The sequence below is a fragment of the Megalops cyprinoides genome, chromosome 12 (genome assembly GCF_013368585.1).
Source record: "Megalops cyprinoides isolate fMegCyp1 chromosome 12, fMegCyp1.pri, whole genome shotgun sequence".
Lineage (NCBI taxonomy): Eukaryota > Metazoa > Chordata > Actinopteri > Elopiformes > Megalopidae > Megalops > Megalops cyprinoides.
Window position 1 is genome coordinate 31,127,198 of NC_050594.1, and position 14,176 is coordinate 31,141,373.

Below are 14,176 nucleotides of genomic sequence, written 5' to 3' on the forward strand. Positions count from 1 at the left end.
TAAACAAGACTTCCAATCATCCCGACACTGACGCCCCCACGCGCTTCCTGTATAGTCAAAACTTTATTCATAGCACATTCAGAATTCCAGAACACTGCACGCGGGCCAGCTGGCGCATTGTTACGCTAGGAGACGCTGCTGAGCTAACTGAAAGGGTCATTGTTCACTTTGTTTCAGATGCAAATAAATGGTATTCATAATTCTTGTTAGGTGGGCAAATGTTTTGTATTAAACACGCTTGCCAGCTTTCATGTATAAATTTGTAAGCTGAAAGGATACATTGAAAATCTCACCAACTACCTCAATGTTCAACTGTATTTCAATACGGCGAATAAACATATTTAGCAATGCTGTACTGTGTTTTCATGTTTCTTATCAAAGCATACACAAAATTACAAAATATGCAACTAAACATTTAATCATTTTTATCGTATCTATGATAAAGATCTTAATGTCCTTCTACAGTACTCCTATTTTAAAAGATTTTAATTTCTGTAGCCATGTATGATTCCATTTATTCCACTTCAAACACTGTAAACAAAATAATAAAAATATTACCAATATAAATGTGTTCATTCAGGCACTTTGGAATAAATTTTTCATTAATTCCCTTTAACTCTTGTAGGTTCTCATGACAATTTAGTCCAAACACAGATAGGGTTACAAGATAGAGTTACAAAGACAGTCTACACTGAATCACATTGTAACAGCTGGGGCCCAGCATAAAGACACCTTTAGACAGGCTTTGTGTGAACAAAGGGCTAAACAGCAGATTTTCCGGCTTTCAGAAAGGCTGATTAATCCATAGACATAAAAATAAAAACTCTTAACTCTTAACCGCTCGGCTACCTGCTACCCGCTACCTAAGGCTTTACGCAGGACTCACATGAGCTAATCACATCAGCTCTGCTACACAGGCATCTTTTAGACTGGATCTGGTGAACTCTGAGGGGGGGAGGAGATGGCCCAGTGCAGTGTGTCCCTCGAGTCTCTCAGCCTGGAGGAGAGGGCTGACTCTCCCCCTATGAAGGAGCCCAGTGGATGGGACGAGTGGGATACAGACCTGGAGGATGAAGGTAAAACAATTCTCTTTAAACCGTGGGGGATGGGGATCACGATGATCTTATTATATAATCACGAATTGTCTCTAATTTTTTGCCAGGGTTGCACTTTGTTTGATTTCATAAATGTTAACGAATAGAATATTTGGGTCCAGTTCTGTGATTTCCAGCTTTGATCAGGTAAGGTGTGACAGGTGTTTGTCTTTAACAAAACAAGTCTTCAATCTGAGAAAAAAAAATGCAGACGGTACTGCTGGTTGCATTATTTTTGTCTTTTGTAAAGTATTCTTGTTGATAACAAATGTCTCAATACAATATATTCCCAAATAAATCTTACTCGTTTTTTTCATATATTTTCATTAGAGAGGGGATAGGCATTTACAAGACAACAGCGTCATTGAGCAGTTTTCTCTCCTTTTTAACAATTAGAAAGCTTAAATGGCATACATTGAGGACAATGCCAAACCATACTGTATATTCGGTTTCAAACTCTTCAAACAAGTTATCTTTGTACAGAAGTTACACTGTTACTTCTTCTGGCCATAAGATTGAATAAAAATCAGTTACCATAAATATATTATTTATAAATTTAAGTGTTTTTCCTCTTTAACAAGAATAAAGTCTTAACAATCCGAAAGACAATAGACGATTCAATCTTTTTTGTTAATGATATGCCTCAATATGATATATGCCCAAATAAATCTTACTCTCGTACGTGTCGGCGCTGCAGACGGTGCATTCGGCTTCTCATTCTCCAACCGAAAACACCACCAAACCGAAACACCCAGGAATTTTATTTTCTGTAAATCATCGGTGAATTTACATTTGCGTTTGGGCATTGTACTGTTCAACGCGGTGTCAGTGTTCAACTTTCCGGCTGTAACTACCTCGCTCACAACGCTTCTCGACGTTTAACACATATGCACACTGCTAATTGTAGTTTACATTCAATAAATAACCAGTCTATGGAACAGACATAATACTGGGCTCTTTGTCTTTAAATGTACGGTCTATGGAACGTCCAAAACAAATGCATTCTTATGTGTGAAGAAATCTGGACGGATATTTTAGGTCCCAAAACGATGACATATCCGAGAAAAAGAGATCATCTTAATTACGCTGTCTAGTGTCAGATTACTATAAATTAAACTTGAGATACTTGAATGGTGCTGTGCATGCACTTGCTGGTCTGGGAGTGTTGATAAATAGGTCTGCTCATATAACTTGGATGGATACACTTCTGTTCTTTTGTGGTATGAACTGCTCTAGATAACAGCATCTGCTAAATGCACGTAATGTAATGTAATGTAGATGTTCAGGTTTATGTTAATTTGACGGTACAGCCAATGACTCAATTGGTGCATCTCATGCTACTTAGAGAGGGAGAAGAAGGATAAGGAGGTGTCTACAGCTGAAATATATCTACAGGCCTGCCAAATGGTGGGCGTGGTGCCGGTCTCCTACTTCCTGCGAAATCTGGGTACCACCACCCTTAATCTGAATCACCATGGTCTGGGACCTCTAGGGGGCAAGGCGCTGGCTATCGCCCTAGTGGTGAGTGTCTGAGCGACCTCCAAGGCTGTGCATGATTTCATTTTGGCATTTCAATCCAGCACACTCATACATGTCCATTCAGACTGAAATGCAGATTACAACCCTGGAACTGGAGGACAACTATCTGCTAGCTGAGGGGACCAAATACCTTGTGGAGATGTTGAAGGCAAATATCACCATACAGAATCTAGTAAGTTTAAATAAGCAACAGATATACCTGGGGTTAACAGTGATATTATTTTAGCAGCTTAATTCAGTGATCTGAGACTGACTGATGTTTTTACAAAACAATTTAACTGTACAATGAGACGTCCGTATGTGGCCACTAGAGGGCAATAGATTTATAAAGCACACACGTTTTCAACCTTCATTCCATCTAAGATTGATGCATTTTTTTCCTGTTTGACAGAATCTCTCCAACAATCACCTTGAATCCGCAGGTGCTGAGTACATCACTAAAATGCTGCTTGAAAATATTTCCATCAAATCTATTAGGTTATCAGGTAGGGCATATTGGCATGTTTCTGTACTCTTTAAAATGAAATATGTATACATACTATTTAATCTTTCAGAAATTTCTTTCCATTAATAACCAGGTAACGGGTTCATTGACGATGATGGAAAAAACTTTGCAGATGCCTTGTCAGTAAGTCTTGGAGCAATGCGTTTGGTACAGATATCTGCCTTGTGATGACAGCTAAACTATTGTGTTAATTGTGTTAATTGTGTTATGATGAAGTCCTCATGTGTACCAATGTGATAATTTCCCCCACAACTAGAGCAACTACAGAGTAAAGGAGCTGGACCTGAGTCATAACAAATTTCGCGAGAAAGGAGGAGAGCATTTGGGTCAGATGTTAGGTAGGAAAAGTATAGTAAGCAACTGTATGACGATTGCAGCTTGCTATGGTTTGGCCGAAGTAAAGGCCAGTTATACAATATTCAAGGCCATAACCATGATCTCTGTGTTCAAAGCATTTCACTTTGCGTAACTGTGGACTCACCAGCCACTGAAGTGCATGTCTGCTTCCCTTAGCCAACAATGAAGGTCTGGAAGTGCTGGACTTGAGCTGGAATCACCTACGCATGAAAGGGGCAGTGGCACTGTGTGCTGGGCTCAAGGTGAGGGCGGACTTTACCCTCAGAAGCTGTCAACTACCAAAACTGGCAACCCAAAAGGTTTGGAAAAACAGAACCCTATGGGTAAAAGTCAAGTTTACCAAGGAGGCCATGGAGTATGATATAAATTAGAACAAGTACTGCTGCAGTCTGTAAACCATACAGCAAAATATGCTGTGTCTACTCATGCACACACACACACACACACACACACACACGTATACATATAGTTACAAACACACATGCATTAAGCATACATACACATGTATAAGTGCGGGCAGATATGTAATGACAGCTATTGTCTTTCCAATGATAATACCTGAACTTCCCGCAAACAGCTGAGTATTGAAACCCTGATCTTTGATTCTTGAAGCCCACTATTGTACTTGGGAAATATAACATCACTCCCCCCCACCACCACAAACTCTCTAGGTAAATGTGACCCTGAAATACCTGGACCTCTCCTGGAATGGTTTCGGGAATGAGGGGGCCCTGGCGCTGGGGGAGGCCCTCAAGTTCAACAACACCCTGGTGCACCTGGACCTCAGCAACAACCGCATCACCAACGAGGGGGCAGGCATGCTGTGCAAGGGCCTGGAGGCCAACGACACACTCAGAGTGCTGCGGGTGGGTGCGTGCTCAGACGCTTCGCTCACTGCAGCAGCCTCTGTAAAACACTGGCTGGTGTGAAAACACTAGCACATGTCAAACTAATGGACATTTTATCATTATAGAGAGATACACTATATGGACAAAAGTATTTGGCCACGCCTGTTTTTCAGGGTTTGGGCTAGGCCCCTTATCTCCAGTGAAGGGCAATCTTAATGCTTCAGCATACCAAGACATTTTGGACAATGCTATGCTTCCAACTTTGTGGCAACAGTTTGGGGAAGGCCCTTTTCTATTCCAACACGACTGTGCCCCAGTGCACAAAGCAAGGACCATAAAGACACGGTTTGATGAGTTTGATGTGGAAGAACTTGACTGGCTCACACAGAGCCCTGACCTCAACCCCATCAAGCACCTTTGGGATGAACTGAAACGGAAATTGTGAGCCAGGCCTTCTCGTCCAACATCAGTGCCTGACCTCATAAATGCTCTACAGAATGAATGGGCACAAATTCCCACAGAAACACTCCAAAATCTTGTGGAAAGCCTTCCAAGAAGAGTGGAAGCTGTTATAGCTGCAAAAGGGGGACCAACCCCATATTAGAGTAAATGTATTTGAATACAATGTCATTACAATGTAATGGTCAGGCGTCCGAATACTTTTGTCCTAATAGTGTACATGGGAGAATACTCAAATGCGTTCATTTGAATTTAAATTCAGGAAATGTTCTGCAGCATGCTGTTTTTGTGGCATGTGGGCTAGATAGATGACCAGCATGTATGTTATGTGTTACAGATATTGTGATTTAGTGAAATTGAGATGGTAGTGTATGTACTTAACAACTTCCCATCATTTTTTAGGCATCATTTTAGGCAGATTAGGACATGTTAAATTGTGGTGGTACTTGAATGGTGTTGTACGTGTACTTGCTAGTCTGGGAGCGTTGTTAACCTGGTCTGTTACTGTTGCTCATATAACTTGGATGGATACACTTCGTTTCTCTTATGCTGGAAGTTGCTCTGGATAAGAGTGTCTGTTAACTGAGTGTAATATAATGTTATACTCCTGCAGTTGGCCTACAATTCAATCACTGTGGAGGGTGCGCTTGCTCTTCTTAATGTCATCAGGAACACCCCCAAATCTGCCCTGGAAGAGATTAACATCTCTGTGAGTTCTGCCTTTCTCCCTCATTGCTTTATCCATACCGCCTCACCCCCCAAGTTACACCGAATGATATTTGGTTTGTTTCTTCCATCCATATGCTCTATCCCTCCTACCTAGTCCCAAAATAGAAGCACTACTTGGAGATTAGGAATCTGTCACCTACAGTATAATACATTAGCTTGCCAACTCACAAGAAAAGGAAAAATAAAGACAGATAAAGCAATGCAATGAAATATGATCACACATAAATAAAGTATGACATGCCGTAGCAATGGATGCTGTAACTACTTTAAAGGTTCTGGACAGTGCTTTTTGAGGCCCTGTGTGTCTCTTTGTAGAATGTGCTGGTGAATGAGAACTTTGTGCACCTGCTCGAAGTCACTTGTCAGGAGCATCCCAGTTTAGAGGTGTATTTTGGTGGCGTTGGTGGTTTCATCGCCAAGAAGCCCCCAAAGCGGCGTGACCCCATGAAGGTCATCCAGGTACAGCATAAATGGTATTTAGTAAATGTATGTAAAATAGGGTATTGACTCCTGTAACATGCATAAGTTTATTGGCTAATTTGCTTCTGAAATGATAAGCAGATCACACTGCCTGTACTGTAATGTAATCACGCTCGAGGAAGGTTTGTTTATATAGTATGCTGTAAAAGGTGTAGAAACAGCTGTGCATTTCCAATAACGCTTAATGTATGGCTTTTTATATATAAAAAAGCACATATACTCTTTCCCAGAATTGAAGATGACACTGGCTAACCCCAACCACCTGCTTCTTCTGCAGGATTACCTAGACGAGCGCAAGCTGCGCCTTTGGGACTTCTTCCGGAACATCGACAAGGATGGCACTATGCGTGTGCCTGTCGCGGACTTCAGGAGGGCAGTTCAGGTCCGAGACAGTGCACATTTCCAAGGCCCCCGTCTCCAAGGAGGGCCGCTGACATTTGCTAACTTTGAATGGGCTATTGAATTTCCGATGTACCACAGCGCTCAGGAGCACTCACTCAAGTGAAAGGAGAGGCCTCTGTGTGCACACGGAATTAGTTTCGCCCTCATTCGTCCGGCTATTCGGTGCCACTCTTACACGACACAGGCAAGCTGCGAAATACGGAGGGGTCTCGGGGGTCCAAGACCCCTTGATTTACACTTGAGACCCCCTGAAAGCCTCAACCGCAACATTTTGGGGGGTGGTCTCTGGAAAAATCTTTAAAAAATTATTTGTCATTTGCAATTGTCACTAAAAATGTCTTTTAACTCTTAAAGTCTGACAGACGCAGCCTGCAGCCAAATTCACATCCCTTCTGCTCGGTTGAATTGCTCACAAAGTATACATCACTAATGATGCTAGTTGCTTGTCTATGCGACAAAGTGTTGGCGAGAAAAATAATTTTGAATTTAAATCAAATTTAATCATAGTTATAATATGCATGCATCTCTGCGTCCATCTCCGCACCCATTACTCTTGTTTAAATTGCTCATGAACTCGTCATTGCATAGATATGGAACACATATCACAAGAAAGACTGGAATCGGAGCTTTGTAATGATGCTAGTTCCATATTTGTACATACCGAAGTAATCATGTTATGAAGACAGATCAAACTTATGTAATGTCTTTACTAATTTCTTCACCCATTTTTACACTCCTGCTTCTCGGTTGAATAAGTCATGAAGTCCCTATCGCTTCACAACGTACGGACAATCTGCAGTGTATTGCGAGCATAATCATTTATTCTAATTACATGGTTGGTGTCTGTTATTCTGTGAATTATTTGTTTTATTGTTAATCAATGAGGATGAAGGGGAACAAGTTGAAAGTAATGATAGATTTAAAGGTAGTGTTCGAGCTTCCCCTGTTTCCAGGTCACCCGCTGCCACTGGTCGTAGTTTATTTCCATAGAACTGCACCGCCAGTCGTGGTTTATTCCTTACTTAGAAAGAGTCTGGTTATAGTTAAATGGTGTGAATAGTGTCAAAGAACGTTAGCTGATGTAGTTCACTAGAGATTTCCGACTAATGTTAGCTTTCTGAGCTAGTCTGCTTGAACAGTTGCCAGCTAAGGAGCTAACTGATGCACTTTATTATTTTAGTTAAAGTAGTCCCAATGTTTCTTATTGTGATAGAATTGGGCTTTGGTGTATTTACAGTACATTTATGGACAGTGAATTGAAGCATTGGAATAAACCCTGACTCACTGGAAATGTCTCTTTTTCCATAAATGGATATATGATTTTTTTTTTTTAAAAGAAAACAGCCAGGTTCTGGTGAGACACTAAGGTCAAAATGACGTTACCTCACTGCATTGCCCACAGCAACCCAGTATTCAATTAGAATAATGTTATAAATTGATATGGATCAATTTATACCTTTTATTAGATTATAAATTCTCTGTCTGGTTGTTACGTTTGCCTTTTGGTTGACAGCAAAAAGAGGGAGAGAGGAGGATAGATAGGGAGAGAAGGAGGGAGAGCAGGATGGAGCTGGAAGAAAGAGAGAGAGCAAGAAAAATATTTTGTGGTGTAAAACTCACTTACTAGTAAATCATTAAAAGTATTATTGTTGTACATTAAAATATCATATATAGAAAAAATATTAATGTATTAATTGTTATCCAGTGAAATGAGTGATTTAGCAGGGGGCTGAACACTTTTGCAAGGCACTGTATGCATGTCACATTCTCATTAGGGGCTGAGCCCCCCACCCCGGCACCGAAAAAACCTCCCATATTTTGAAACCTAAATGTTGGCAGGTATCAGTAGGGGGACCCCCTGATTTCCACGGGGTATTTTCCATGCTGGACGCAGGGTTTATTCACGACTAAGCACGACTTCTGAGCACACGGACTCAGAGGACAGTTCCATTACCCCATTGTTTTATCACCACCAGGAGAGACCTGATTCCCAATTAAGCTGTTCACATTTTTGCAAATAAGCAAAAACTCATTATTGTGTGTAATTCTTAGAGTGATGCAGGCAGCATTTACATAATGTCCCTCTGAAAGATCTGAAATTCAGAGGCCATTTCTTTCCAGTAGTAATGTCTCTCTCCTTCATATGCACCTACTGTAGCAATCCAGCATTCCTCTGGACCGCTTCCAGATTGAGGAGCTGATACAGAGGCTTGACAGGGAGAGGACTGGGATGGTGGACTACAGGTGGGTTTTTCTCATACAGTTGGCTGTTACCCTGACCGATGATGGTGTGGAAAGTAAATATATAACGTATAATTGCAGGAAACAATAAATCTTTTAGTGCACAATTCTCAAGCATCTCTTTTTGTTTTTCTTGTCTGTATGCACATAGTCTTGCATATTTACTATTTTATTGAGAAGCCATTCCCTAGAGAGAAAATCCTCCCCTCCCTTTTCTCTGGTCGATTTTTTGTGTCTGTTAGTGTTGTGGGAGCTGCCAGATGGAGCAGAAGAATAGTTCAGGATGATCTAGAAAGTGTCCTTGAATCAGGAGTGGGCATTGACAGGGAAGGACAGCTGCATGAGTTCAGCATGACTCGTTCTATTGTACATGGCATCTGATGGTGTATTCACTGCATTCATTTACCTTACCATCTACCTACCATTTACCTCCTCAGGATGTTATGTAAAGAGTGGAAAACAAAAACATTATATGAGAAGGTGAATGCACACGGAAGCTCCATACACATTAGCGGGAGACTTTGTAATGACAGAATGGCTTCTGACTGATAGTTTGGCCTCAGGGGTTTGCAGATGTGATGAGCTATCTGCTTTCCTCTCATGATGCCTTGCTGTGCAGGGGCTTGGCTGACACCAGGAAGCAGATGATGCGGGACCACCGGCGGCAGCTGCGCAAGGTGGAGTCGCGGCAGAAGAAGGAGAAGCAGAAGAGCGACCGCATCCTCAAGACCTTCCAGAGTGCTGTGGAGGCCGTCACACCCCGCAGCTCCATGGTCATGTCCCCAGGGGGCACAAAGGAGGACTCCAGTGGCCCGCAGCACTTCTCGGCCACGCCCCTCAGCTCCTGGCACCATGTTGTCATGTCCAACAGCAGCCGCTACTCGGTGTCCAACCTGAGCAGCGAGCACGTCCACCTGCCCCACATAGGGGGCGCCGCACGGTCGCGCCCTCCCAGTTCCCCGGCAGTGCGTTCCTACTCCCAGCCCAACCTGCTGACACAAGGCCTGCACTCCCCACCTGCCAAGCCCACCTCCGCCCTAGGGGTGCACTCCATCTCCAATCCCAGTGTTGAACCCCTCAAACTGAGCCCAACAGCCAACCAGCTGACCAGGTCCAGGCCAGCCCTAACTGACAAGCAGCCTACAACAAAACCAAAAACCACCAAGATGAAAAAGAAGAAGGTAAAGAAACGGCAAGATAAGACAGCACGTGGACTCCACTGAATGTGAAAAGGTGTCCTGGACATGGACATTGAATGTCATGTAATGTCATGGAAATTTATTGCATACCACAAATATTTCAGTGTTGGGCTACATGGTTAAAAAGCTGCCAGGTATTTTATAAAAAAATGGTAAAAGAGTTTTTGTCATTGCGGTTATTATTTAGTATGTAAATCTAATTAGAGCTTGAAATTACTTTATATTTTCTAGAAAAACTCCCTATGTCTTGGAGTTTGGGAAAAGTACGTAGTGGATGTAAGTGAGACATATGAGCGCATGTCATTCACAAAATGCAAATTTCTGTATAAATGCTTAGTCTTAGTATATCCAAACAAAAACGTCTGTGCTTGAGTGACAGAATAACAATTTGCACCTTTCTGGCCAGCACAGCATGGGCCAGAAAGTCCCTAATAAAAATGTGGGATTTTGTAGGTTTTCTGCTGTTTTTTCAGTTTTTTTAAGATATCAGATTGGAAAATAAAGACAGTACTATACAAATTCCAGACATGACAAAACAAGGAAGTTATATAATTTCATATCCCTAAAGAACAGAAGGCAAATATAGCCACCACAGAATAAGGGATGTTTTTCTGAAAGCACTCATTGTATGTTAAAGTTCAAGTCATGCCACTCAGGATTAAGTCAGGCTACAGCTGAAATACCACACCATCAGCGTGTTTGCACATCAGTAAAATTCAGCCAATGCTTTTTGTGTCTTAGTTGAGACAGGTGATGTCAGGCAGTTGTAAAAGCAGATTGCATTGAGGTGAGCACAGGGAGAGGTCTCTGGTGATGACTGTGAGAATGTGGCAGGTGCCATCGATCCATGAGATTAGGCCAGAGCTTAAAAGGGGACGGCCACAAACACCAGCCATATTCATCCCGACAAAAGCAGGATGGTTTCCACCTTGTTCTTCATCGTTCTCTTGAGACTGACCTGGGCCTGGGGGGTAAGACGTTGCTGTCAATTCACTAAATTTTTATCTTTTCATCCTCAATTACAAGGAGTGACAGGAAAGAGGTGTAAACACTTATGCATGTGGCTCCACCCAGATTGTTTATGTTTAAATGTTCTAACTGCTTTGGTGCAGACAGACAGACAGATCCAACCAAACACAGCACCCTGATGGCAAGAGTAAAGGTGTGTTTGTATCTTGACTCAGCCTCTAGGCCGCCAGAGCCAGGGAAATGGGACAGTGGACAATAATGGGCAGTGTACCTGTGAGGCCTTCCTCCCGGGCAGCACATTCCCAATGGGTGAGTTGGTCCTGGTGGAGGAGACTGCAGTGGAGATCCAACACAAGCTGGAGCTGGAGATAAGCAAGGTGCATGCTAGCCGCCATTCCTCATTACACCTGTGATACTGCTTTCTCCTGCCTTGGTATACCAGGCAGCATAAATGCAAAACAATACAGTATTCAAGGGCTTTCCATTTCCTTTGACTTTGATGGAATGCCAATCAGTCATATATCTTGTATACTGTCCTGGCAGATCTTAACATATGAGAGCAAGCTGACAATCTACGTTGAGAAGATTGTAAACCTGACAGTGCGGATTGGGCTGATGGAGAAGGACCCAGACTCCTTCAACGAGCTGCACTTTCAGGAAGTAAAGACTGAAATCAAACAGGTGGAGGCCCTCATTATAGAGCTGCGGGCATCTATCCAAACCTCCTCATCCACACTGAAGGTCCTACGTCAAGAGGTAAAGATCTAACACAGTGAGAAGTCTCTGGAGATATTTCCCATAGCAAGGTGTGGCATTTACACAATCACCAATTAATATCCATATCTCCAGACAAACCTCTTTCTGTTAATGATTCTCCTTAATAAATGCTGCTGAACAACGCTCTATCAGGAATGATTTTAAGGAGCTGCAGAAGAATTTTATCAGCGTTAAGAGCAACTCTTCAGCTTCTACTGGACTGTATGCTCACCAGCTGCTGAGATCCGCTATTGTACGCCCAAATGGAATTGGACATATACATGGGGAGGGGAAAAATGGCTATGTCTGCTTTTCTTGACTGAACTGCTGTTTTTTTTTCTCAGATCTCCTCCATGACTGTGGTGCTGACACGGCTGGAGAGCTATGACAGTAACCGCGTGCTGGCGACGCGGCGCGAGTACATCAAGCTGCAGCAGAAGCTCGAAGAATGCGAAAGGAGACACAACGAGATCTTCAATCCCAACATCGGTAAGTCCCTCCTTAATACGATCAAACACAGTAAATCCCTCTGTGAAGCCATGAATCTCTAATGCCAGCCTCTTTCATTTTCGTTCTCCTTTTTCAGGGTCCTGCAAGCATGGAGGTATCTCCAGGATCAGCAAGCCCATCATCAGCCAGCTGAATGCTCACATCAGCAACAGCTACATATACGGTGGCTGGGGGAAAGACTCTAAGCCTCTGCCTGGCTTTGAGTCAATGTACTGGTACTCAGGACAGACAAGCACTGTAATGACTCACATTAACCTGTACTCTGACTACCACCGACTAATCCTAAGGAGTGCATTTAAATCCCATTCTTATAAAGATTATCCTAATAATGGTTTTCGAGGTAGTGGCAATAATTACATTGTGTATGCAAACTACTTTTATTACCAGTGCTACAACACAGCCAGCATGTGCAGGCTAAATTTGACCTCTCTGACCCATGAGGCCAGAGCGCTGCCTCAGGCCAGCCTCCGGTTCTCATACAGATACTCTCCAGATCAGAACTTTGACTTTGCAGCTGATGAGAGCGGCCTGTGGGTGACATACGGCACAGAAAGCTCCAAAGGCAACATGGTCATTGCCAAAATAGATGTAGATGCGTTTGGGGTGGAGCAGGTGTGGGAGACCAGCGTGTTCAGACGGTCAGTGGGCAACGCCTTCATGGTGTGCGGAGTTCTGTACGCCACCCGTTCAGTCGACATTCACACAGAGGAGATCTTCTACTCCTTTGACACCCGCTCAGGCCAGGAGAGATACCTCAGCATTCCCTTTGAGAAGTTCCAGGAGAACTATGTCAACCTGGACTACAACCCCACCGACCAAAAGCTCTACATGTACAACAATGGCTACTATGTGTCCTACCATGTGTGGTTTAATCAGACAACAGCTAATACACCACAACTCCTGATTTGAAAAACAATGATCTGGAATGTTTGCGTACCTGTATACTGGTGTAAACGTTCAGCATTTTAAATGTCATACTCATTATAGATCCTCTTCGAAACAAACCAATGAAGCATCTTATTCCAAATCATGTTGTTATTTCTATTCTTCCTGAATTACCACTCTGTGAGGGCAATTCTGCTAGTGTGAATCTTAGAATTATGGCTCTTGCATTTAATTTCATTTTTTTGACTTCGAATAAATTCTTGAAAAGCAACATCATGTTTTTGAGTTGTTCTTTTCTCACTTGGTGTCCCAAAAGAAAGTGAATATCTCACAAGTGAATGGTAGTAATTGCTTTCTGAGACACAGACCTGGGGCAATAAACTCGTGCAGTATTTGAAAGTTGCATCAGAAGGTTGACTTCTCATCCTGTGGGTACCTGGTCTGGTTGCTACAAACCACAGGAATCATAGATGCATTGCAATGCATTCTCTGTTATCCAGATAAATGTATATAACTTACATTTTTTCATTTCATTAAGCAAGTCTGAATCTCCATGCAATAAAGGTATACAATCTCCAATGAGGGTATAGGAGTACTTACATTTGGCTTGTCCAGCATCTGGCTATGGATTGCACCATCCACTTGGACATCATGTACATGGAAAAAGAAAAGGAGCAGATGGTGTCTCCCAAATTTTTGGAACATAAGTTAGTTGTCCTCTGACAATGTTTTTTATATAACAAAGGTGTGATTTATAAAATGTTTATCAAAGGTTTAGCAGGACAGAATATGAGCAAACATTTATAATCATATTTAAGAAACTGACTGCAAGTTCATGCAATTGTTCAATCTGAATGAGTACTGATTATTTATCTATTCTTAAATTTTGTCAGAACAAGGCAAAGCTGGTAACTGGTAGCTGTTATGAACGTAATGTATTTTATCACAGGGACATCACTACAATAAACACTATCATAAAAATACATTAAACATTTAAAGGCAAAACCTCATAGACTCATATAAAGTCTCATTTACATCATCAAATAAATTCCCCTCGACTGAAACGGATGTTTAGTAACTCCTCATCACTCTAAATGCACTGTCTCTAGACTCATTTGACCAAGCGTTAGCTTTTAAATACAAAGCAGCTTGGACTGAAGGTGTAATATATTGAATAAATTCAGGAATCCTGAATTAGTTTAT

The 14,176-nt window shown here is 42.2% G+C and overlaps 2 protein-coding genes across 2 annotated transcripts; both read left to right on the forward strand.

Moving 5' to 3' along the window:
- The first annotated feature begins 961 nt into the window (after nt 1-961).
- Nucleotides 962-9,877, forward strand: LOC118786439 (leucine-rich repeat-containing protein 74A). The gene is made up of 13 exons (XM_036541496.1): nt 962-1,076; nt 2,440-2,615; nt 2,698-2,805; nt 3,025-3,118; nt 3,212-3,261; nt 3,395-3,476; nt 3,652-3,737; nt 4,167-4,361; nt 5,416-5,511; nt 5,847-5,990; nt 6,289-6,393; nt 8,572-8,657; nt 9,274-9,877. Exons 1-13 carry the CDS (start codon nt 962-964, stop codon nt 9,875-9,877), a joined length of 1,941 nt encoding a protein of 646 aa, XP_036397389.1.
- Nucleotides 9,878-10,770: 893 nt separating this feature from the next.
- si:ch211-173a9.7 (olfactomedin-4) lies at nt 10,771-12,997 on the forward strand. The gene is made up of 5 exons (XM_036541478.1): nt 10,771-10,824; nt 11,038-11,199; nt 11,366-11,578; nt 11,923-12,067; nt 12,165-12,997. Exons 1-5 carry the CDS (start codon nt 10,771-10,773, stop codon nt 12,995-12,997), a joined length of 1,407 nt encoding a protein of 468 aa, XP_036397371.1.
- The last annotated feature ends 1,179 nt before the right edge of the window (nt 12,998-14,176 follow it).